General features: G+C 49.8%; 1 protein-coding gene across 1 annotated transcript; it reads right to left on the bottom strand.

The window, feature by feature from the left end:
- LOC311368733 (uncharacterized protein) lies at nt 1-26,101 on the bottom strand. The gene is given in 14 exon segments (XM_084487519.1): nt 1-158; nt 2,173-2,358; nt 6,971-7,019; nt 7,930-8,006; nt 8,886-9,638; nt 10,039-10,087; nt 12,197-13,074; nt 13,474-13,489; nt 13,492-13,583; nt 17,039-17,158; nt 22,212-22,412; nt 23,957-24,190; nt 25,849-25,894; nt 26,015-26,101. Coding segments are annotated over 14 exon segments (2,901 nt in total). The 5' UTR covers nt 26,069-26,101; the 3' UTR covers nt 1-12.

Genomic DNA, 26,101 nt, shown 5'->3' with positions numbered 1-26,101 from the left:
AGGGGGGCGGAGTCACTGTGGCACCCCCCGTCGCCGGAACTCCAGCGTGTGAAGGCCCTCCTGACGCCCCAGTGCATGCTGGGTGCCCACTTTGTGCGCCGTCTCCGTGGCGGTGATGTCGATGTGCGCGTACTTGGTGGAACCGCCCCCCTTCGTCCCTGTGGACGGACACACACACACACACACACACACACACACACACACACACACACACACACACACACACACACACACACACACACACACACACACACACACACACACACACACACACGGTTAGAGCCCTGTCAAAGCTCAAGTGTGTGAGAAGATCAAATTATTTCAACCCTCTCCATCGCTCTAAATTGAAACGCTTCCCTTTGAAAACAACCCGTTTCACGGCCCTGTGCTCAAGTGTGCTGCTCAAATCACAGCCGGTGTCAAAGAACATCGTTGAAATAAAACATGCATGCAATCAGTGTTACGTGGGTCCCTCTATAGGGACGGAGAAGGAGATGTGCTTTAGGGGATGTAGTGTTGCGTTGACAACCACATCTCCCCCGGCCGTGTCTTGAAAGAAACATGGCTGTGATTAAGAAGACACACAAGAGAGCGTTCCCGGCGACACGCCCCTCAGGATGGAGCTAAAGCCAGCTGATCCACAGCTGTTAGCCAACTCGACCCCTGACCCCCGTTCCCATGGCGGCAGGGCACTTGTGTTGCCGCGGAGACGGGTGAGCGATGAGGCCGGGCCACTGGGGAAGGCGGTGCACTTCGTCACTGACACCGGACATTAACCTCTCCCGTGTCCCAACCTCCCCTCCATGCTCCTCCTGATGATGACATCCCATAATTGCGTGTCAGATGACAAGGGCCCAGCTGTCTTCCAGCGGCGATACAGGAAGACAGCTCAGTTATCGGTCCGTATCGACCGGGCACCAGAGAACGTAGAATTCTAGTCCTGTGATGGTTGAGGAAGGCTTACTGCCCTATTGCACTGTGATATGACCACAATTTCCGGACAAAGGCAGCAGAGAAAGACATTAGAAAGGAGAAAAGATCCCTTTGAGTTAAAGGGGTAGTTTAGGGTAATTTTGGACATCGGGTCTCATTTCCAAGTGAGCCAGTGTGTTATTTATCATTGGAGACCATTTTCAACTCTTTTCATTCAGTCCTTCTAGCTGCAGAAATCGCTGGTGCCAGGCTAGCGCAAGTCGAGGGGAACTGCTAGCCTGCCAATAAAAACAGTTTTACCCACTCCCGAGGCAAACCAATTATAATGCCCGACTATCGATGTAAATGTCTGTGTTGATAGAATAGTGTTAGAAATAAACTTACCCTTGCATCGCATTGCATTTAGTTTATAATCCCTGTAGTTGGAAGCAAGCTACGGCAGCGGCGGACTGATATTACCTGGAGTGCGCTTCTCTGTTTACCTTGGTTGCTACACCGGAGCAAAGTGAAATTCCGCCACTGCTGAGAAAGTAGTCCCCCAAAATGTAATGTGATCATTGCGATACAAGGATAGTTTTATTTCTAATATTATTCTATCAACACAGACATTTACATCGATAGTCGGGCAATATAATTGGTTTGCATCGGGTGTACTTTGGAGTGGGTAAAACTGTTTTTATTGGCAGGCTAGCAGTTCCCCTCGACTTGCGCTAGCCTAGCACCAGCGATTTCTGCAACTAGAAGGACTGAATGAAAAGTGTTAAACGGTCTCCAATGATAAATAACACACTGGCTCACTTGGAAATGAGATCCGATGTCCAAAATCCTGAACTACCCCTTTAAGGATTAGGGACATTTCCATGTTTCAATCAAAGTTATAACAAAGTGATAACATTCATTCATCTGCTTTGACCAAGTTTAAGCACGACTTTTATAATTCTTAATATATGTAATATATTGTGTATTTATGACTATCATAGTCACTATTGTCATAATCAGGCAAGCAATCAAATATTTAATTTGAGTGGTTTCATCTGGTTCATTTAACATTAGTGGAGAACGATATTTTAATCACCAAAACTTTTAATCAAATTATGATCCTAATGTAAAAATGATTACGATTATTCCGCCATCATTCACTTGAGCCAGTATTTATACTTTTTAATTATTATTCTTTTTTTAATTAAAAAACTTCCAGCGCAGACGTCCGATTCCTTCCCCCAAAACACGGACGCTTACTCTGGGCTGGGAGCAGCGCGCTGGGGCCCCTGAGTCCTGGGGCCCCGGCCTCCTGGATCTCCAGCTCCATGTAGTTGAGCTGCTTCTTGGAGGTGGGGCTGATGGGGATGTTGACGTAGGTCACGCCGTCCCCCGCCCAGGGCCTCTCCGGAGCGGGCCCTTCTGGCGGGAACACGAACACGGCCCCTGGGGACGATGAAGATGAAGATGAAGATGAAGATGAAGAAGAAGCAGAGCGGTTAGCGTCAGTGTGTCTGACGAATCCCAGCCGCAACTCTCTGGGATTCGAACCAGTCACGTTTACGTTTAGCAGACGCTTTTATCCAAAGCGACTTACAGTAAGTACATTTGGCAGAAGAAAGAGAAGCAACAATATATCTCTGTCATTACAGTTAGGGTGTTCATAGAAACAACAATATATCGTTGTCGGTACAATAAGGATGTACATGTGCCAAGCATTTACAATGGTTAACCCATTCCCCGTATACAACAAAGCTGCTACACAATGCTAACATACAATAAGTGCATACATTAAGTGCCAGGACGTACAACAAACACACAACAACAACAAGTGCGTAAGAGGAGTGTTTTTAGGAAAGTAAGGGAGGAGAAGGGGAGGTGAACCATCCCCATGTTCACACACAGTGTAGCTAGAGCCAACATGCTCTCACCCCTACCGGCGTTCTCCGTGACGCGCATCATCAACCATCAACTCTCTTTGCTTTTAAAAGGAGAACCAAACCAGGCTCTGTGCGCTCCACTGGTTTGCATTGGATGACTCCCTCTCTTGGTTCAACACCTGCTACTGCATGCGTCCTGATGGGCTGAGGGGAGTGACCCGGGCACCTGCTGATTGAGCTCTGCTGTGCTCCGCTCGGTGAGACTGAACTGGAGGGTGGTTTACAGCGGAGCCGGCCGCCCTGCAGCCTCAGGGGGGACTAATGCGTCGTTGCTTTGGCGGTCTAGCACTGAGGCAGTTGGCAAATGTTAACATTTATGCGGCAGTATAACATTTTTAACATGAGATGTGTCCCTGTACTGTAATTTTCATGTATTTTATGGACGCACACACACACACACACACACACACACACACACACACACACACACACACACACACACACACACACACACACACACACACACACACACACACACACACACACACACACACACACACACACCAAGGTTATCAAGCTTACAATATGGCGGTTTAAAACAAGCGCACCCAAATCCGTCTCAAAACAAACAGTCCTGTTTTTCTAAGCAAAGACCAAAAGGACCCAAACAGCTCTCTCCCCAGCGAGGGCTTTAAGGGGGGGGGGGGGGCTCTGCGAGTCTCATGGAGGTGACAAGCCCCGCGTGCGAAGCTTTGGCCCGGCCGTCGGACTGAAGCCCGCCAGAGGTTACACCACCGGGCACATCCCGTCTCACCGAAGGCCGCTGACCTCTCCAGTCTTGCGCCTCGTTCACACTACCTCCGTCAGTCGACGGATGGGCGAGGGCGTGTCTGACGTATGGGGGGAGTAGTCTTTGTGGACGCAGCCTGCAACAGGGGCAACACTCTCCTTGCGCTCTCCGTGCACCAGGCGTTATAAAGCCGGCTTTTTCCTGCTTGTTGTTGTTATTGCTAAATGGGTCCCCGTAGCCGCAAGGACAGTGTTGCCCCTGTACGCAACCGCGCAATCGTCCCTGTTTGTGCATCCTCTCATTCGCTCTTATTCATATTCTCCCAACAGCTTACTGCAGGTGTGACCTTCACAGCAGGCTGAGGTCCATCACAACAATACTACGTTAATATTCCATTTATCCATTTCTATAAATATCTCCATCTAACTATACGTAATCATTCAGTCTAATGACAACCACGATGCCCTACAGTCCGAGCGGATGTCAAAATGGCGACCCACATGGGACGGCACCACCACCACAACAACAACAGGTTTCAGCTGAACCTGACTCATTAGTTTCCCCCCCTCCCAAAGGACGGGGGAAGCCATTAGCCTCACAGTGGCGCCCACAACAGTCGCTGTGTTTCTTTCCCCTCCGACGCGAAAAAAAAAAAGGACAAAAAGGGGCCCTTAATCGTTCCACTGCCGGGAGTCGTATCGCCGGCGGGGGCCCCACCGTAATGGCTGCCATTACCGCGATGGGGCCCAGCCCGCGCGGCCGTAGAGAGCCGTGGCGCTCTGGGGCGGCGGCGGTCGGCACTCTCAGCCGCAGCTACGTAGCGAAGGGGAATCAGGAAGGTTTTTACCGTAACAGTTTTCAACTTTCAAAAAAGCTGTTTTCCTCTTGATGATTTTTATTGAGTGGAAGTGGTTTTCGTTTTATTTATTTTGACTCCTTTCACGACGTTCATTCTCCTCCAGCACGCTTCGGGCTGCAGCTTGTTTAAAAAAAAAGATGGACCAAATAAATCAGAGCGGAGCGAAAACGGCAAAAAAACATCTACAGTGATTTCCTGCAGTGTGTGTACCAAGTCGTGCGGAGAGGTGTGTATGTGTGTGTGTGTGTGTGTGTGTGTGTGTGTGTGTGTGTGTGTGTGTGTGTTCTGATTAATCCTCATGAGGGGGGGGGGGACTCTCTGCCCACGGCTAAGCGCAGTAATCCCTCAGGGAAAGTACATAAACAAACCCACACCCAACCATACCCCACACACACACACACACACACACACACACACACACACACACACACACACACACACACACACACACACACACACACACACACACACACACACACACACACACACACACACACACACACACACACGACTTGAGTGAACTGCCCTGTTTTAGTACATTGTACAGTGAAAAACTGAATGTGAGTTCCAAAGCCCTATGGATCCACGCTATCCACACTCTATAAGGCTGAGCAATAAGATATACGTGAAACCTATTTCTTGTCTGGTTTGATAAATGAACCCAAAAATCCATATCTATATATATTTATAATGAATCTAAAGGGGGGAAGACTATTCTTTAGGTCAGTTCTTCATGTACAGTTATTAATCACCGTGACAGTATGGAAGAGCTGGAGGGTTGCTTAGTTGCTTAGGAAGTGGTCACACGCACTGCACCTCTTAAGAACTTAATTATTTGAACAGGTACGCGGTGTGTGTGTGTGTGTGTGTGTGTGTGTGTGTGTGTGTGTGTGTGTGTGTGTGTGTGGTGTGTGTGTGTGTGTGTGTGTGTGTGTGTGTTCATTCCTATACCGAATATTATGTCGGCAACTTCTTTACAGCGAAATCGGACGCTAATTATGCTCCGCCGATCTATCGGCTTGTGTTGACATGAACAAGGGGACTTTGTAAGAGGTCACTAGTGAAAGCTCATTTGCATGAAGAAAGACACTTAAATATGCCAGGCCTTCCCTATCGGATGAATACGATGGCAACGTAGACCGCTATGCATCATGGGTAATAAAATATGGACGTAAGTGTGCACCAATCTCACACTTCTTTTAGGGTGCATTGTGTGTATAAAGTAGTGCATTTGAATTAAGGGAACCAGATTTTTGTGCTCGGATATTTCGGGCAACACTACAAAACAGAGAAATATTGAACTATACAGGGTAGAGGTTCCACAGATCCAAACACAGAATGTGTTTGTACACTTTCCCTTGGGAGAACTACGGAAGTATGCCTTTTTCTAGGGCTTTTACTCTGAACTCTGAAACAATAATACCGACAAATAAAGAGCTGCGCATCGCCTGAGTCACTGCAACCTCACGTAACCAACCGCATAAGTGTGTGTGTGTGTGTGTGTGTGTCTGTGTGCGTGATGATGGGCCATAAGTAGCCACAGGTCAGGTTTTATCCATGTTCATTTCGGGGGGGTTCAACTTCAAACAACACCTGACCCTTTCCACCCCTCCCTCGTCCACATGGGGATGCTAACTTTATGAGTGGCGCTGCACATTATCCCCGGTTCTGCCTAGTCCTCCTCACAGCCAGCGACGGATGACGGATGTGTTGTGTTAGCGAGACATTTAAGGGTTCTATTGATGCAGGGGCGTTACCATTGATAAGTTGAGACTTACAGGAGAGTCCAAGAGAGTGGAGACATTACAGGCTCAAGGGAGAGGCAGCAGAATAAAATCAATAAGCGTAATTATAGTAATAGACGGTCAATGGAGTACATTTCAGTGCCTCTTTGACCTGTGGCTGCTCAAAGTGTCTTACGATTAGTGCCTCGCATTCACCCATTCATACACACATTCATATGCGCCGAGGTCATCAGGAGCAGTTAGGGCTCGGTAGCTTGTCCAGAGACACCGCGACACGAAGTGACAAGGAGTCGGGACATAACCACTTAAAAATAGTACTTATCATTGTGTAGCGTCTTATCCTAGCTATCTTTGCTGTATACGGGGAATGGGTTAACCTAGTGATTGTTAGTGCTTGGCGCTTGGTTCTATGAACATCCTAACTGTACCCACAGAGATATATTGTTGTTTCCTTTTCTTCTGACAAATGTACTTCGTACATTTGTACAATCGCTTTGGATAAAAGCGTCTGCTAAATGCCCCAAATGTAAATGTAATGTAACCGGCAACCGATAACCAACTAAAAAGACAATAATAAATTGACTGAGTCAGCAATATTGACACCAGTATAACACCTCAACTCCCATTATCCTACGACCTTCCTATCCATCTCTTACTGGTTCAGTACCTTACTGGAATTAGAGTTCAGCCCATAACCTAATCCCGGCGACAAATGTAATTAAATGAGAGGTTAACTCTTTGGAACGGCGTGTTGTGATGGATGAGGGGTGGGGCCATAACTCACCTTCAGGCTCCTGGAGATACCTCAGAGGTCCACTGGCTTTTTCCTCTGCCTGCGAGGTCATAAAACCATACACCGCAATCAAAAAATGATTTATCACCAGAGATGCAGCACAACAAAGCCATTTAAAGTTAAAAAAGATAACTTAAATACGGGGTTCGATTCGCTGGAGTTTTCTTAAGCTTTGGCGCAAATCGACCAAAATTGTGGAGAACGATGCATCCTTTCGAAAAGACTTTGTTGTTGTTGTTGTTGTTTTGTTTGTATTTTCCGTCCTCTGTTTGGTCGTCTTGCGTGGCAGGTGCTTTAAGTACTGCGGCGACTGGGCTGTCAAAACAACCGGCTTACGTCTCCCAGGGAGGGGACTGAAACCACCACTGTGTTTCTAATTAAAGGACAGGTCTCACCATCCTCCAGGATGCCCCAAACCAAACTAGATTAGACCGCATTTTAAGGAAACTGCTTTTTTTTTTGGTACTTTCCGAAGGCTAACAGCAACACATTCTTGAAGTTATGAATTATGCTCCTCTCGTATATGATTGATCATACACACGTAAACACAAAGAAGATAAATCAGTCATCATGCACTGAGAAACTATTTGCACTAGAGTTCGAACTCCTGGTCCGAGTTCACGTTAAAGCAATTCCACACAAAAGCTTTTCCTGATCTACCGCCATTGTTTCAACGAGACACCAAACACAATTATGCAAACGACCACTTTAGCTCCTTCTAAAAAAAACTCCCTGTCAACATAACTTCCCTTTCCTTGTTACTCCCAATCGGTATTTAAATTCACAGACACTGACGCGTCTGGCTATCTGAAGTCCCCACCCCCTCAGAAGAGCTCAGACCAGGAGGTGTAATGGAGTGAAATGTGCGAGCGTTCGATAGCGACCCAGCGGATTACAGGCTCTCCACCAGTACCCAACACCCCCCCCCCACCCCCTCCCCGTCCCCCCACCTCGCTGCTCCTCTCCGTGGCCTCACTGGCGGGATGGCCTCCGCAGCAGACCACCTCCTCGCTGGTCTCCCTCTTTTCTGGGGAGAGGACGAGATAACACACGAGAGACACGGCTTAAAAAATGAAAAACAAAAGTCCATCCCTTTCATAATGCGAGTCGTAACTCAATCGCCGCCTTTTAATTATTCCTGGATTCCCCCGGGGCGGGGCGACGCGAAGACAGGGGGATTAAAAGTAACCGTGTGTCAAAACGGCAGAAGACACCGTTCGTTTTACACCTTATGTCGAGAAACATCACGAGAGAAAACGCCCTTGAGGTCTGGTTCTCCGTCGCGGGGGTGGTGATGAGGAGACGAGGGCGTGGGGCGGATCGTACGTGACGGCACGCTGGAGCGACGCCGTGCTCCGTTCGTCGGCGTGCGGTTGGCTGAGGCGACAAGGTGACCTCGTTTGCGTCCCGCAGGTGGAATTGTAAATCGGGGGAAGGCAGGGCTGTGAAACATGAATCCTCGCCCGAACAGCGGTTCTGACAATTCAATCAGCTTGTGGCGCAGTACGGTTTTTATTTATATTCGGTTCTTCTCTCACCCGATTGTAACTGCCTTGCCCCCCCTCCCCTCCCCTCCCCTCCCTCCCCTCCCCGCTGATGATAAAAACATGTTGAAACAAAGAGTTGAACAGAAGAAGGAAGCATGAGAAGGAAAAATGCAAGAGAGAAGACGCTTCAAGGAAGGAAACGGTTGGCAGAAACGGTGTTTGGTTTGTTGTTTGAGTTAAAGAAGAACAAAAAGGAAGAAGATCCGGTTTGGGAGGAGACGAGGTGAAACCGGAAGGAGCACCTGCTATTATTTGGTTAGTTCAGATCCCAGGACGAGAACGAGCAGAAGAAGAAGGAGGAGAAGGCGAGGGTGGCGGTGGCGTTGCCGGGGGGGGGGAGACGTCCGTTAAGTTCTTACCTTTGTCGGCCACCAAAGGACCCAAGGTCACGTCGTCGCGGCGACACTCGCCGTCCAAAGCCGCTCCGCATGCGTGAGCATGCAAGCGCCGCACCCCGCGACGGGGGGGCGTGGCGTCCGTCGTCGCACCTCCCCTCGGGAAGGGCCCGGAAGAGGCCAGGGGCCCCGACGACCCCAGGGGCCCCGACGGCCCCAGGGGCCCGACACCAGCGTCCAAAGAGGTGCTGCTCCCCCGGTTCTGGGCGGAGGGGAACCGCGGCGGCGGGCGACAGCGAGCTCCGACGCACTTCAGACAGTTCTCATAAATGACAGCGGCGTCCCCCCGGGGCGCTGTCCTCCGGGGCGGCGGTCCGAGCCACGAGGCGCGGGCGGGTTTCCGCCCGGCCCCTGGCCCCAGCGCGGAGCTCATGGACTCGTACAGGCCCGGGGCGCCGCTTCTGTCCCGGGACCATTTCCGAGTCCGGGCGTCGGAGGAGTCAGAGAGGCCCAGGAGGTCGGCCAAGAGGCTGGCTAGTTTCTCCCGCCCTTTCTTGGGAAGAATTGTCGGCCTCCTCTCCGTCGCCGCCGACGCCGACGGCGCGAGCCCCTCTTTGCCGGGGGGGTCCCCGCGTGCGTCGGGGGGGTCCCCGCGTGCGTCGGGGGGGTCTCGGTGTGCGTCGGGGATCTCTTCTGAGATGCTGAGCGTCTGGGACGTCCCGCTGGGCGCTCCGGGGGGGCCCGACGGACACACGGCGGGGGTACCGACTCCTTCATCTGCTGGGTGTGGAAACGTGATGTTCCCAGGGGGGGGGGGGGGGGAGGGGGGGGGCCAATGAGGCGGCTTCACATCGCTCGAGGGCTGGGAAGAGCTCAGTCGGGGGAACGTTCACAAATAGGTGCACACTAACGCACGCGCACACATTTGGACTTTCTAACGCGCACAAATCACACAGATTCGTCTCGACATGAATGCTTATTGGACCGGTCAGAGGTGTGCATGCTGCTCGGCAAATCAGCACGTTCCGATGTCTTCAAACCAAACCCCTTTAGAAGTCTTGAGTATGATCCATAGAGAATCATAATTACATGAATCCTATTCAACTTCTCCCAGGGATAGTCTATTCATACTTGAATGATATAAAAGATCATGAATATGACCGTAACAGTTACTTACCTGTTATAGCGGCTATCCCAGTACCACTGGCAGGGCTGTACGGTGGCCACTGTGGGACAATAAGGAGAAAGGTATTGTCAAAATGGTGGTGTCAAAACAGGAATACAGTTAGCTCCGTTAAAACAGCATTGATTGCTCCCAGCTTATTATGGATCTATTAAAAGACAGCTTAATAATAGCTCTTAAAAGCTGAGCATGGTTAATTAAACGTTTATTTGATGTTTTGTGCCCATCATCATCAATTTGATAATTGGGGCCATTGCTCTGGAATAAGACAGTTGGATGAAGAATTAAAGCTTGGATAAAACTTTAAATCAGTTGAAACGTTGACTGCCCTCCTCTCTAAATGCACCACCAGTAGGTGGAGCTCTTAGTTTGGAGTTCAGAACCTTTCTTCAGGTTTTCTTTGAAACATAATAAAAAGTTTCAAGATTTAAAATCTAAACTTCCGATTTCAAACACAGGTACAGCTTTGCAATTGATTACATTTCGACTTACGTCTGGAGGGGCATTTCTGTGACAGACATTTTGCAACAACACCACCGATAAAAACCCCCATAAAACTACAGTAGCAGCAACTTTTACTGTGGTGACGATACCAGGAAAACAGAGGAGATTCTCCACTCTCAGCAACATGTATCCTAGTACCAACAACTTCAGTTACGAACTGATAGAGAATCTTTCCAACTATCACAACAACATACCATCACAACAAATGCAATGGCCAATGGTAAGACAGAGAGCCAGTGCCATCCCTGCCTGCTAGTGTTGACGCCGTTTGGTGAAAGTGTGCAATCAGAATCAGACAGATGGACTGAGGGATTCAGAGTTTTTCTGACACAACAAAGTGTGTGGAAATGCCACACACACACACACACACACACACACACACACACACACACACACACACACACACACACACACACACACACACACACACACACACACACACACACACACACACACACAGCTGACGGCGACACGATAAGGTCTGTTCACACAGGTTTTGTGTAACTATGAGTTATACTTTGAGCAAAGACAACCGTTTTTTAAATAGCCAGATTAGGCAGGATTGGCCCGCAACACAGAAGAGTTTTATTTCAGTTTAGAGCCATAGAAATGATATGTTACACTAACAAACCACTCTTTTGTTTTCAACTCTTTTGTGTTGACTATGGCCATCACTTTTTCTTATTAATATCATTAGAAAATGTATTTCACCATCGCCCCCCCCCCCCATCCCCCATCCCCATCCCCCTTCTCCCTTGGTTATTTAGGTAGTGCTTCCAGTTCATTCCGGTCACTTCCTGTCCCGCCCTGACCCCATCCCAGGTGTCCAGCAGTCCGACTACGTTACAGCAGAACTTCCGGGTGGGAGAAAAGGGGCGGAGCTACGCCTTGTTTCCTGTCGTGCTACAGAGATCTCTGCTGAGGAGAAACTCATTTGAGCGAGTGGTTGAAGCTTTCAGAAGCAGATAGAAACATGTGTGTTTCTACAGCGGCCGGTCTACACAGCTTTGATTTGAAACCTATCACACCTTTACAGACGAGATTACCAGTGCCGACGAGTTTGTGTTTGCCCCGCCCACATCGAGACGATTGGCTCGAAACAAACGTGAAGCGAAAGCACGTGAAACATCCGGTTTTCCCAGCTTCAAGCTCGTCTGGTGTGAGACTACAGATGATGAAGCTAAAGACTTGTCAGACTTGAGAAAGTACTAGCCCTTACGTAACGTCCACAGAGAACTCCCCGCCTCCGTTGTCCACAGACAGGAAGAAAAATAGATCCCTCTGGTGGAGCGAGTGGTAAACACACGCAGCGTATCGCCTGCAGCGGCAGGAGTGATAAGGTGACGGAGGAGATGAGGTGACGGAGCAGATAGGGTGATTGATTTCTACTCTAATGTCGACTGAAAGCAAACGAATTGGCCCAAAAAAGACCAACAACACCCACACAACACCCACAACCACGGAGGCGCCAATAACACGGTCTGGAAAAGACTGACAAACAAAACAAAGATGATTGAAATCGGACTCGTCAGAGACATGCCAACGTAATTGATCGTACGCCTCGTGAATTTGGACCCGATTACCGTGGAAACGGCGGGAAAACACAATCTGGCGGAACGACGACTAGAGTAAGCCAGACGCGGACTACCTTATAGCCCCCGCAGGTGGAGCAGACGGAGCAGCCCATCATGGAGGTGTAGCTCTGGGAGGGGTCCGCGTGGAGCGCCACGCCGCTTCTCCCGCACTCCCCTGATTGGACGAGGGCTTGGACGTGTCCCGGATGAGGCGGCGGCGGTGGCGGCGGCGTCGGCGGTGGCGAAAGGCTTCCCGTGACTCCGCCCTCCGTCTCGCTCTCCTCTGATTGGAGGGGAGGGGGCTCGGCGGCGGTGGCGGTGGCGGCGGCGAGGGGGCGTGGCTGATCATCATCGTCTCTGGCCACGCTCCTGGGCGTGTCGTACAGGTGCCCGTGGGCGTGGCCGCGGTCCGACGCGGAGCCGCAGGTGCAGGGGCCCGGGGGGGCCCCGGCGGAGGACGACGGCGGCGGTGGCGGTGGCGGCGGCGGCGGGGGGCCGGGCGCGTACTCCTCCCCGGGAACGCCGTCCAGGCTGCCGGTGTAGGAGGAGAAGCTGCCGGAGTAGGAGGAGTGGCTCCCCGTGGTGGCGATGCCGCTGTCCGAGGAGCGCTGGCGTCCGATTTCCTGGAGCGGGCGGGGGGGCTTGGCCAGGGGGCGTGCGCCTCCTCCTCCTCCTCCTCCCCCACCCCCACCTCCACCACCTCCTCCTCCTCCTCCGCCGATCGACAGCCTCTCCGCGCTCGGGATCGACAGCCTGGCGAAGCCGATGGGACCGATGGCGGCGGCGGCGGCGAGGTCAGAGGTTCCGGGGCCAGGACCGGGACCCGCGCCCGGACCGGGGTCGCCCCACACGGTCAGACGGCTGCCCGCGCTGCCGTCCGACCGGCTGGTGTCCGAGGTGTCCGAGGAGCCCGACAGGCTGCGGTCGTCGCCGGCGGTGTACGCGGACAGGGCTGCAGCGAGAGGGGGGGGGGGGGGAGGGGGAGGAGAACAAAATGAAAAGCGACCCCCGGATCTGAGGGAGAAGCGCGGCCGACGGAACCTGATGAGGACGTGTCCGTGTCACAGGAGATGAGGAGTATTGTGTACTGATTGGCTAATAAATCAGGCGCGCATCAGAGGTGTCAAAATCTGCAAACTTAATTAAGAAGTCGGTTAGAAACACCATGCGTCATCTCCCAGAAGTCATTTTGTGGGCAAATACTATGCACGCACGCACGCACGCACGCACACACACACACACACACACACACGATATAATGTTTGTGATTTGGATGACACTGCGACCTAAGTGCCAAAACGAATAGATATTCTACAAAGGAGGGGGAGGGGGGGGGGGGGGGGTGTCTCACCGTTACTATAGCGATGGGGGAGAGCAGGCTGAGCCTCCTCTCCAGCTCCTGGTCCTCCTGGTTCACCTGCTCCTCCGACTGGAGCGGCACCGCGGGGCCCCCGCTGGGGTCTGGGGACGGAGGCACGGGGACCACAGCGTTACCGTCACATGTGCAGAACATCACCTCGATGCCACTGTAATGTCACCATAACATCACCTCGATGCCACTGTAATGTCACCATAACATCACCTCGATGCCACTGTAATGTCACCATAACATCACCTCGATACCACTGTAATGGCATCATAACATCACCTCAAAACCACTGTAATGTCACCATAACATCACCTCAATACCACTGTAATGTCACCATAACATCACCTCGATACCACTGTAATGTCACCATAACATCACCTCGATACCACTGTAATGGCACCATAACATCACCTCAAAACCACTGTAATGTCACCATAACATCACCTCAATACCACTGTAATGTCACCATAACATCACCTCGATGCCACTGTAATGTCACCATTACATCACCTCAATGCCACTGTAATGTCACCATAACATCACCTCGATACCACTGTAATGTTACCATAACATCACCTCGATACCACTGTAATGTCACCATAACATCACCTCAATACCACTGTAATGTTACCATAACATCACCTCGATGCAACTGTAATGTCACCATTACATTACCATAACATGAGCATAACATAACCTTAATACAACTGTAAAGTCACTTTAATGTTACCTTAACTTAACCGTAATATAACCTTAACGTCCACTTAACCATAGGACCACTGTAATGTAACTATAATGTCACCTTTACTATAACCGTAATGTAACTAATGGAACTGTAATGTCACCATAACCATAATGTAGCCATAACGTAACGGTAACATTTCATCACGTAACAAGGAAGCTATACTGTAATAACATGTATTATTAATAGTCAAAACTGAAGAAGGTTCTTTGGGCCACATTCTCTCACTCGTGTGTACATTTTGCGTCTGAACAGAAGCCTGTGCTCCGTGCGTTCGACAGACCCCTGGGTGTATGCTGGCGGGACGTCCCGGTGTTTGTGTATGTGCTCCAGTGTTTATTAATAGCCCCCCCCCGCGCTCCCTCACCCCATGGTAGGAGGCCGACCACTGGTGGCTTAAAATCCCTGGGAATGGAGTGAGGATCTGAGTGGGTGAGTGAGTGAGTCAGTGAGGGCAAACTGCCCCAAGGTCAACCCATACATCTAGGAGGTGTTCACAATCCATAACCACCCCCGCCCCCGTTACCCAGCATGCATTGCGAACGAGGGGGTGCGTGTATGTCCATTGTTGTGATCAGAAGAGGAGGAATCAAAATGAATTGATCAAAATACAGAGATAGAATATGCTATGCAGTGTAAGGATGCTCACACACACACACACACACACACACACACACACACACACACACACACACACACACACACACACACACACACACACACACACACACACACGGAGGGAGAGAGAGAGAAGGGGGGGGGGGGGGGGGGGGGGGCTGGCAGAATCCTGTGGATGAGGTTACAGTACTGACATGCCTGGGATGATCAGAGGCTGGAACGCCGCGGCCTGTAATCTAGGACCCCCACCCCCCCCCCCCCCTCCCAACCCCCCACCCCCTCCACCCCCCCACCAGCCCCCACCCTTCACCCAGCCCAGCGCTGCTATTTATTCATTTTTACTACGCAGAGCAATTACAGCAGGAGTTATGAGCTCTTGTCATCCGAGCGGGGAGGAAACCTCTTGTCTGGGAGACACCACCAGGAAAAAGAACAGCTGGAATAACTTCCAGGCGAGGTGATATCCCGCCGGTACGCAGCAGAGTCTCCTCGGAGTCTGCCGCCGGCTCTGAGGACGACGCCGTGGATTATGAACATCATAATTAATTAGGGCCGAGGAGCCAATCCCTGGGGACCGATTCTGGTTGGCAGCCGGGGAACGTCGCAGCAGCGCGGCGTTCCCCGGAGATTTGCAACCACAGATGTTACCCGGGGGGGGGGGGGGCAGACCACCAGGGAACATCACCCCGTGGGATTTCATCTCATAAAAAAAGGGTATCGAGATATAATCCGCAAATGTAATAAATCAATGGTGGGCAGACGTTCCGGAAACTCCTTCTCAGACTAGTGCTCCCCTCTTCCTTACGACTTCACTCTTGACTTTATGGAATTGAGTTTCGTTGCAACGCTGTCGTGCAAGAAGTGTGCTCAGCCTGTCCTTCAGCGGAGCACAGTGTGTTCTGCTGAGCGGGACCCAAAGCAGAGCCAGCGAGCCGCTCTGTGAAGTAGCCTGTACATGCTCTAGTTTTTAAAGATAATTTGATTATGTTTAACAGCTGCCAGTGATCACTGAACTGCCCACATCCCCAGAGATAAATATAGTAGAGAGAGTGTTTTTATGTTAATGCCACCCACGTTCCATTTCACACACACACACACACACACACACACACACACACACACACACGACACACACACACACACACACACACACACACACACACACACACACACACACACACACACACCTTAACTCCCTCTCTTTCTCAAAGGAGAAGCAAACTCTTTGACCCAGGCTTTAAAAAGGTCCCACATTATGCTGCCAGGTGTGTGCGTGATCAGCCGTTACGAGCCGTTTAGAAAACCAGCCTCTTCTGACATCACAAGTGGGCGTGTCCACCTAGATGTATGACGGATAGATCAGCCTATCAGCCTACCCCAGTGGACCGTAGCAAACGTTGCTCATCTACCCGTCATACATCTAGGTGGACACGCCCACCTGTGATGTCAGAAGAGGCAGATTTTCAAAAAGAGCTTGTAACGGCTAATCACGCTCACTGCTGGTATAAAACATCACCTTTAAAAAAAAAGCCTTCAGGTGTTCAGTTCACCCAGAGGCTGCAGGGCTGCCCCTCACTTCAGTCTCGTTAAGCAGAGCACAGGTGTGTCGCGTCAACTCTTAACGAGCAGGAGACCGGGGGGGGGGGGGGGGGGGGGGGGGGGGGGAACGCCGTCAACCAATCAGAGGTGATGCATTAGCCGGAGTTTAACCAATGAACAGCAGCGTCGGGGGGGGTCTGGCTCTCCCGAATCCCCCATATCTCTCTATGGCCGTTTCTCAATTCGCGTTCTCGTGTGTTCTCGTGTACTTGCGTTCTCGATAAACGTCATCAGTGGTAGCCCAAGCACTGTTCCAATTCCAAGTACGCGAGTACGCGAGTACTGTCGTAAAACCCGGAAGTGTTCTCGATGCGTTCTCGATGAGGCCATTCTACCGAGGATGCGCCGGAGGTGACTCGTGTGGACTTGGGACCGTTAAATATCCCAGAATGCATCATCGAGTCCGCTGCTGTTCCAATTGCAGGTGCGTACTCGCGTTCTCGGAAGTCCGTACTTGAAAGTCCGGACTTGCCAAGTACGTACTTCCAAGTCCGCGAGAACGTAGTCCGCGTACTTGGTATTGAGAAACGGCCCCTATATCTCCATCCTGAGTCTAGCTGCGATGCCTTGCCCGTGGGCTCTACTGACCGGGCAGCACCGGGCGGAGTCCGAAGGGGCTGCGGTTGGGCGAGACGCCGCGGACGATGCAGTCGAACAGGAAGCTGATGTGCTCGCCCTCCGCCGACGCCAGGAAGAAGACGCCGGCCCCTGGGGAGAGAAGAAGAAGAAGAAGAGCTCACGTCTGTGACGTTTTCTACGGATTCAGCATTCAAGTGCGTCCGGGACGGAACATCTATACGTTTTCCAGTTCTTTTCCTCTAAATAATTGGCCGATTTGTACAGAAAACTCTCCTATCATAACACAGATGGCTCAGACAATCGGAAAAAATCTGTTATAAAATCGGTGAAGAACGCACAGCGTCCAAAGCACAAAGTCATCCAATCGGAAAAAAACATCAAAGCTAAAACACATTTCCTTCTTCCCACAGTGTGGACGCAGCATGTGAAAACATCCCCAGGCCGGCCGGCCCAGTCATCGCCCAGTCATCGCCTCATGGATGAAGCCCTAGTTCCGTCCGACGCCGCGCGTTATGAACCGTGCGACTGGGAACATTTTACCGCACAGAACAGAAACGGCCGCGAGGAGCAAGGTGTCTCTGCCCTAACGTCAACCCCACCCCTGAGTCACGGCCCCCAAGTGACGCACTCCGCTTCAATCTAAAAAAGTGAACAAAAGGGTGGCAAACACTTTGAGGGTCAGGGGTTGTACACCCGTGCGACCCTTCACCCCCACCCCCACCCACCTCTAGGTCTGTCACTTGAAAGCCAAACACCGCCACCAAGAGAGCCCCCCTCTGGTCCCCCTCTGGCCGGCGACCACCCACATCCCACTGCTGTTGGCTCAGAGGACAGACAAGACGGATGACATCATGTCTGGTTGTTTTTTTTTGTGCTTTCTTTAAAAGAAAACCTTGTTTTCCTTCTTAAAAGGTGGTCACATTTCTCTCTAAAAAGAAAAGCCAGGATTGAGTCAAGGCTTGAAAATGTTGGTCTCAACAACAAGTTGATTTGTTGTTGTCACTGGTAGTTTTATTTTTTAAGTTGTTAGCTTAAGAGGTTGAGGACGACGCTGAGCTTTTACGGTGTTGACAGCTGCCTGTTCCACAACGGAGCCGCTCTCGAACCAGAGTGGAAGCATTAAGGCCAAACAGAACACTGAGCGGCCACGTCAACGACATCGTGAAGAGGGTCGTGAGTCACACAAGTGGTCCCGGCTCTCTCACACACACACACACACACACACACACACACACACACACACACACACACACACACACACACACACACACACACACACACACACACACACACACACACACACACACACACACACACACACAGGAGTTGATATTTATGATTCAGAGGTAATTAGGAATCCCAGAGCAAGTCCTAATCTTTACATTCATTCTCTAACCCCAAGCGTGGAGCCCCTTTCTAGAGCTCTGTTCTAGAGCCCCTTTCTAGAGCTCTGTTCTAGAGCTCTGTTCTAGAGCTCTGTTCTAGAGCTCTGTTCTAGAGCTCTGTTCTAGAGCCTTTTTCTCAAGCTCTTTTCCCAGTGCCATGGGTCCGGTCAGGCTCTTCCTTTACAGAAGCCGTTCAGTGTCCGGGTTCGGGGGGCGCTGGCCCGAGGAGGATCAAATGTACTGACACCGGGAATTCACACCCTTCAAGGAGCACGGCAGATGGGCCCTCGCTCGCTCGCTCGCTCGCTCGTTCCCCGCGTCGCGTCCGAACGCTCACGTGTCCGTTTGTTGTCCGTTTGTTGTCGGTTTGTTTCCCCCCGCCGCCTCCGCGACGCGGGGCCGACCGACCGTAGGCGACCTTCTGCGTATTAAGGTCAAAGGGGGTCTTTGGGCGGGGGGCGGGGGGGGATAAACCAGGCTGCACATTCTTCAGGGTCGGGTGTCTGGATGGCGGAGTAAGGGGAGGGGGGGTCATTGCGTGGGGCCCCGTAACGCTTCGGGCCCCTCAGGTGTAGACGGCTACTTGGCCCGGCCCCCGCCTGTCCCCTCCCAGGGTAATGATTTAATGTCTTCATTAGAGATGGACAGCGTTGTACAACACCAGGGGGCTCCCATGCAGCTCAACACTGTGTATTCTGTGGGACAACAGCTACATTCTGAACCCTTTTGGCAGCCAGGACACACACACTCGGAGGGATCTGAGTTGAAGAAGTCTCTCTCTCTCTCTCTCTCTCTCTCTCTCTCTCTCTCTCTCTCTCTCTCTCTCTCTCTCTCTCTCTCTCTCTCTCTCTCTCTCTCTCTCTCTCTCTCTCTCTCTCTCTCTCTCTCTCTCTCTCTCTCTCTCTCTCTCTCTCTCTCTCTCTCTCTCTGATCACGATCAGACAAGACAGATGACGCAACTGTGCATAACTATTGATTAAACCACTAAGATGGCTTCCAAATAAGCCAGTGTGTTATTTATCATTGGAGACCGTTTAACACTTTTCATTCAGTCCTTCTAGTTGCAGAAATCGCTGGTGCTAGGCTAGCGCAAGTCGAGGGGAACTGCTAGCCAGCCAACAGTTTTACCCACTCCAAAGTACACCCGATGCAAACCCAGGGCTCTCAAGTCTCACGCATTCGGTGTGAGACACACGCAATTCAACCCATGCACACGCTCACACCACTCACACCAGGATAGCGCCCACCAATTTGCGCCGCTATTTTTATTTTAGTTTTGTATTTATTTTTTTACCATTATTGTTTTATAGGGACAAACATGAACAAATTTCTCCTACAGGGGATTGATAAAGTTATATCTATTGAACAGAAAGAAACACTTGGTCATACTTTGCACACTTTACCATAGCATTGGCCTACTGAATGCCACAGATATATTTTAAGCATTGGACTGAATGCCACATAAATATATAATTATGTTTTTGCACGTTTGCAACGTTTAAAAGTTCAGGGATTTTGTCACCGCCGCTGACAAAATCTCACTCTGAACTCACTCTGAGTTCAAAACTTGAGACTGCAAACCAATTATAATGCCAGACTATCGATGTAAATGTCTGTGTTGATAGAATAATATTAGAAATAAAACTATCCTTGTATCGCAATGATCACATTACATTTTGGGGGACTACTTTCTCAGCAGCAGCGGAATTTCACTTTGCTCCGGTGTAACAACCAATTCACTACAGCAGAAGGAAAACAGAGAAGCGCACTCCAGGTAATATCAGTCTGCCGCAGTTCCAACTACAGGGATTGTAAACTAAATGCAATGCAAGGGTAAGTTTATTTCTAACACTATTCTATCAACACAGACATTTATATCGATAGTCTGGCATTATAAATTTGCCTCAGGAGTGGGTAAAACTGTTTTTATTGGCAGGCCCTCGACTTGCGCTAGCCTAGCACCATTGATTTCTGCAGCTTGCAGGACTGAATGAAAAGTGTTGAAAACGGTCTTCAATGATAAATAACACACTGGCTCACTTGGAAATGAGACCCGATGTCCAAAATCCTGAACTATCCCTTTAAGTTACATTGTATTCATTAAGCTGACGCTTTCAGCCAAAGAGACTTCCAATAAGTGCATTCAACCATGAAGATGCAACTCAGAAAGTGCAAGAATGATGCAAGTACATACAATTCATCAACTAAGCTAAAATGGTAAATATGCTATTGTTATAAGTGCTGAATTTTAGAAACAAAAGTGGATAGGTTTTCAGTCCTGCTAATTTCTCCCGAGTCACAAGCACAGATAACGGTGACTCACTTCTGCTGGGCTCCCACATGCCATTTTTACTAACACACACACACACACACACACACACACACACACACACACACACACACACACACACACACACACACACACACACACACACACACACACACACACACACACACACACACGCTTCACTGAATCAGCATAACCACTTCATTAGACAAAGTTCCGGAGCGTTCCTCTTTCGCTCAGTGACGCATCGCCTTTAGACAAGTGATGGAAGTCTGAAAAGATCTTATCATCATCACCATTAACTGGCTGTGTTGTTGTGGAGGACCTCCCCTTATAGGCAGGAAGAAGAAGAGTGGACCTCAGATGTTCTCATTCATTCATTCATTCATTCCACTGTCTTGCTGGACCACGTCTTAATCCATTCATTTGTCTTACACTTGATCACTTAAAGGAGCGTTAGGCACGACTTAGAGGAAATACCGCAAACAAACAAATATTTAGAAAAAACTAAATGGCAACTAGGCCTCTGGCCTAAGCCCCTCCCACCAAACGACGCCCAATCGTGCGTGAGCAGATCAGCGGACAGGGTGCGGAGAGAGGCAACCAGGACGTTGACTTTGTGGAGAACTTTCCTGAAGGGCAGCGGAAAAACCGTCCCTGACCGTTTTCTGTGCGGAACATCGGATTGCAGAAAGCTGCCGGAATGTTTGGAGTAATCTGAGCACAGTCTTTTTTTCAGGTATGCAGGACTCATTGCCGTCCACCGAGTTGAAAAACCCGCCCAGCTGAACAGCACGTCCTAGCAGCTGGGGATGAACCAGTGGATTGCGCGTGTAGAACAAATTGTTCGGGTTCGACGCAATAAACACAGTAATATAATATCGCCGACCTGGATCATGGGAAAAAGTGTGCTTACCATAATCGACTCCCTAAAACAATACACACACGCACGCACTGCAGTCAAATGAGTTGTTTGGACGAATGTGACGGTGGTGTGTGAGTGTAATCCACACTGAAGTGTTTATGAAATTCTATTTGTTCTGTTCATGGTTCAGAAACGTCCTGTGCCGCGCGGCTTACGGCCCTTGCCCACTGTACACGTCCATCGACGGATCTCATTGACTTTGCATGGGACACTCCCGAAATGCATTGTGGGTCCGTCCGTCAAGTCGGCTCCGTCTCTTGCGTCCAAAAGTTGAGAAAAGTTTAACTTTTCAGGCAGCGACGGATCCGTCACCCAATCAGATCGCGTTATGCAAATATACGCAAGTGCACTGTCCAATGAAATCGCCTTTGTTATACAACCCGGGAAAACACATAGACGTGTCAAAAAGCCCCCATCCCCATCGACGGGCGGGTACAGTGGGCACGAGGCGTTCTTCTCTGTGATGCACTTCCAACCATCTGCCCACTCCAAATTGTCATTTTTAACGGCGCTGCCAAGGCAATTAAGAAAAAACAAACAAAATGAAACAGGAAAAACAAGTTGCAGAAAGGTGAGTTGACTCACAATAGCCGCAGCGCGTTCCGCCCTCGAACACAAAGCCGGTTGGAACGGGCCCATATCTCCGCAGGTCCGGAAGGTTCCAGTGGCCCACGATGACGGGGGGGCTGTCCCTGGCCAGCGCCAGAAGGTTGTTGCATATGTGCAGCGTGGCAGCTCCCCCCTCCAGCTTGGTCCCTGGTAAAACTCCAACGTTAAAGCGGTGCACTGCGGGGAGCGAGCAGAACGACACCGGGAGTGAGTCAACAAACAAACATAATAAAAGTGAAACAACTCCCCCGGTCTACTGTTTTGAATTAAACACTTAAAAAATGAAAACGAACGGAAATAACAACGGTGGAAGTGACTTGCAGTTCCTTTGTTTTTTTTTCCAATAACAATGATTTAATCTTTGAGTTCATAACAGGAGTATGGCTTTTATTTAGTACCGCAGTAAAAAATCCCAACAAGCTGGGTGCACTGTATGAGGTCACTACTCGGGGCTCAGATCTCCAGGCCAAAGCAATTGATCAAAGACTCATAAATATTAACTGACTAACTCAGTCAATATTGTTGCCTATTAGGAAATTTAACCGTGCCAAGGAGGGTTGGAATAAAAGCACTGCGATGTGCATATTAAGTGTGTGCGTGAGTGAGTGTGTGCGTGAGTGAGTGAGTGAGTGAGTGAGTGAGTGAGTGAGTGAGTGAGTGAGTGAGTGAGTGAGTGAGTGAGTGAGTGAGTGAGTGAGTGAGTGAGTGAGTGAGTGAGTGAGTGAGTGAGTGAGTGAGTGCGTACGTGCGTGTGATAGACGGGGGATGTGATGAGATTGATGTGGGTGCTGTAGTCAAAAAAAACTAACAGCATGAGGTGGCAAAAGCATCCCTTTCGACAATGCAGTTTTAAAAACAGGCAAAGCACACTCTTCACCACCACTGAAGTTTGCACAACACTTACACACATTTCTTTAAACATATACACACGCACGCACACAGAAACACACACAGAGCGGTACGCACACAGTGGTACACAGACATGAACGCATGCAATGTCAGGCATTATTTGAGCATTGGGAGTACTGGTTGTACTGGTGTTGTGTGGTCAGCCAGTAGCTAGCATCTCAAAAGGGTCCAAAAGCGACTCAGTCTAAACACATCAAGATTATTAAGGGGGACAGGAACCCCGGAATCCTCACCCCTAAAAACAGCTGCTTGCGTTTACATTTTGGTAACGGGAGTTATCCCAGTTTTGTTGTGAAAATGGAAATCCTCCACAAATTGGTGAAAACCGAAACAGAGATAATCTGTGATTTGGGTGTGAGGATTATGTTATTACATTCTGCTTTCTAAAACATTAGGCCGCGGAGGGATTACGCTGTTCAAGTCCCCCAAAGTTATTGGGGGGTTTTATATGCATGTTTCTCTCGGGGGGGACAAGACAAGAAACTCACAAAACAAACTCACAAATCGCAACCAGAAAGAAAAAAAAAGAGAAAGATTAATTTCTCTGCGCTGCTGGGTGTCCAGTGTGTACGTCCGCAGGAAGGTGGAGATTTTGTGGGCAGTGTTCAGTTGGGTTTAAACGACGTGTGTGTGGGAACAGATGCATCACAATCCAAAAAGGTTGGGTCTCAAACATCTCCAGACCTAAAACCCGGGGTCACGGCACAAAAAAAACGTTGGGAACCACTAGGTTATGGCATCATTCTCTCTGGGTTCGGACAGTCCGAACCCAGAACCCTTTGGGCTGGGACTCAAACCCCTTCCCTCCTCACCTTCACCCAGGCTGTAGCGGATGCGGACCTCCCAGGCCAGCAGCGTGTCCTTGCTGTCGAAGCCCAGCACGGCGGCCTGCGTGAGGCAGAGCACGGCCAGGGTGTAGGGGGCGCCCTCCAGGCCCTGCCCGCTGGCCTCCAGGCCGCAGATGTCCTCCAGGGTGATGCTGGCCCGCTCCCTGTGGCCCTGGGCCTTCTCACTCTTGTCCTTGAACACCAGCAGCACCAGGCAGTCTGGAGGAGGTGAGGGGAGGGGAGGGGAGGGGAGGGGAGGGAGGGAGGGAGAGAGAGAGAGAGAGAGAGACCAGAGAGAAAGAGCCGAGAGAGAGACCGACAGACAGACAGACAGACAGACAGACAGAGAGAATGAGCCGAGAGAGAGACAGACAGACAGAGACAGACACAGAGAGAGAGACAGGGACAGAGAGAGAGAGTCAGAGAGAGAGACAGAGACACAGAGAGAGACACAGAGAGAGAGAGACAGGGACAGAGAGAGAGAGTCAGAGACACAGAGAGAGAGCATTGTTTTTTTGTTTTGTTTTTTTACAACCTTTTAAATATTTTTAATAAAAGTTTATACGTTCTGAACTATTGTCTCAGCACTCAATAATGGATCGTTCCAAACAAGGGAGGAAGCCAGCAGTGTGTGCAGTGGTGAGCTAGTTGTGTGTGCAGTGACAATGTGAGACATTATCGAAGGACAAGCGACACTCCTGTCTTGGGTAATTGTTTAAGACGTGTGTCGAAAGACAGGTGCCCCCCCTTGGTCCCCCCCCTCCCAGGAGTGTCGTTGTCCCCTTTAAACAATTAGTGTCAACTGGAAAAACAAGTCTACACACTGCCACACACACACAGTCACACACACACACACACACACACACACACACACACAGCTGCTATGAAAATAACAAACTACCAAACGTTTGGATTTCCCCCAAACTATGGTCGACAAGTCAATCCTGCAGAACAGCAGAGCTGAAGAACTGAACGCTATGGACGAGTGTAACTCAACCCCCTGCAGGCAGCGGACTCACGGTTGCATAATCAGAGGACAATGTAAGGCCACATCTGTCACGCGTCCAATATAGTACCGTACAAATATCACCATGTTTAAAAGGAATGTCTTCATTAAGTTATAAATTAGGTGAGCATTGCTTTTTGTAGGTGTGCCGCACAATAAAAGTCGTTGACGCTGAAATCAGTCATTTTTGTTCACACCTCGTTTTGATTAATTTTCCTGTTTTGGTTGAGGCTCATGGTTCTCGTTATTTCTTAAGCGGTAAAAGATCCGAATGCATGAGAACCCTGAGACTCAATCAAAACACAATTTAATCCAAACAAAGTTGGAGGACAACAATTTATCGGACTGCAATTTTAAAGTGAGTAGTAAAAAAAGATCGATAATAATTGCCGGGCTATATTGTGTAGTTTTAATCAACCAATCAATACACCTACTAATAATAATAAAGTCCTGGGCCTTACCTTACAGATTATAAAATCATATTTCAGGTGATGCACCAGATATAACCTCCAGTTATCTTTAACCAACAGTCCTGAAACACCTAACTTAACCATTAACTTAACAATTTATTTAACTTAGACGCTTTTAACCTGCTCTTCAACCTCGGATGAGCACAGAAACCCTGGGGCCTTTCAGTCGTGCAAAAACAACAACCCTTCCAGGCCAAGCACAAGTTAATCTCCAGTATGCACGCTTAATTCAACAAGTGTCAAATTGTGCAAATCGCTATGTGTCGGCCTTGGCTTTGAAGCGCGCATCGTAGACAGAGATTAGTTACGCATTACGCGCACACACATTTAACAAGTGTCCGTCAATCCCGAACATTTGAGGGGTGATTTCTACCCTGGTCGTACCCGGGTCGTGGACGTACCTGCTACAGGCGACGGCTTACGAAGTGCGACCCACCTCGTCTTCCACTGTAAAAGACAAAGAGAAACACACACACACACACAAACCACAACAACTTTCAGCGTCAATGAACGATCCCTCAATCGCCGTGGCACAAGCGGCCAGTATTTTCAGCCTGATTAAAACACCTTTTTGCCATCTCTGAATCTGACATAACCCTCCACGACAACCGAATCCGTCATCTTCAGTCATGATTCCCAACAGCTGCAGTCGCT

The sequence above is a fragment of the Micromesistius poutassou genome (genome assembly GCF_964030765.1).
Source record: "Micromesistius poutassou genome assembly, chromosome: 23".
In the NCBI taxonomy this organism is placed as follows: domain Eukaryota; kingdom Metazoa; phylum Chordata; class Actinopteri; order Gadiformes; family Gadidae; genus Micromesistius; species Micromesistius poutassou.
This window is presented reverse-complemented; position numbering and strand designations above follow the sequence as displayed.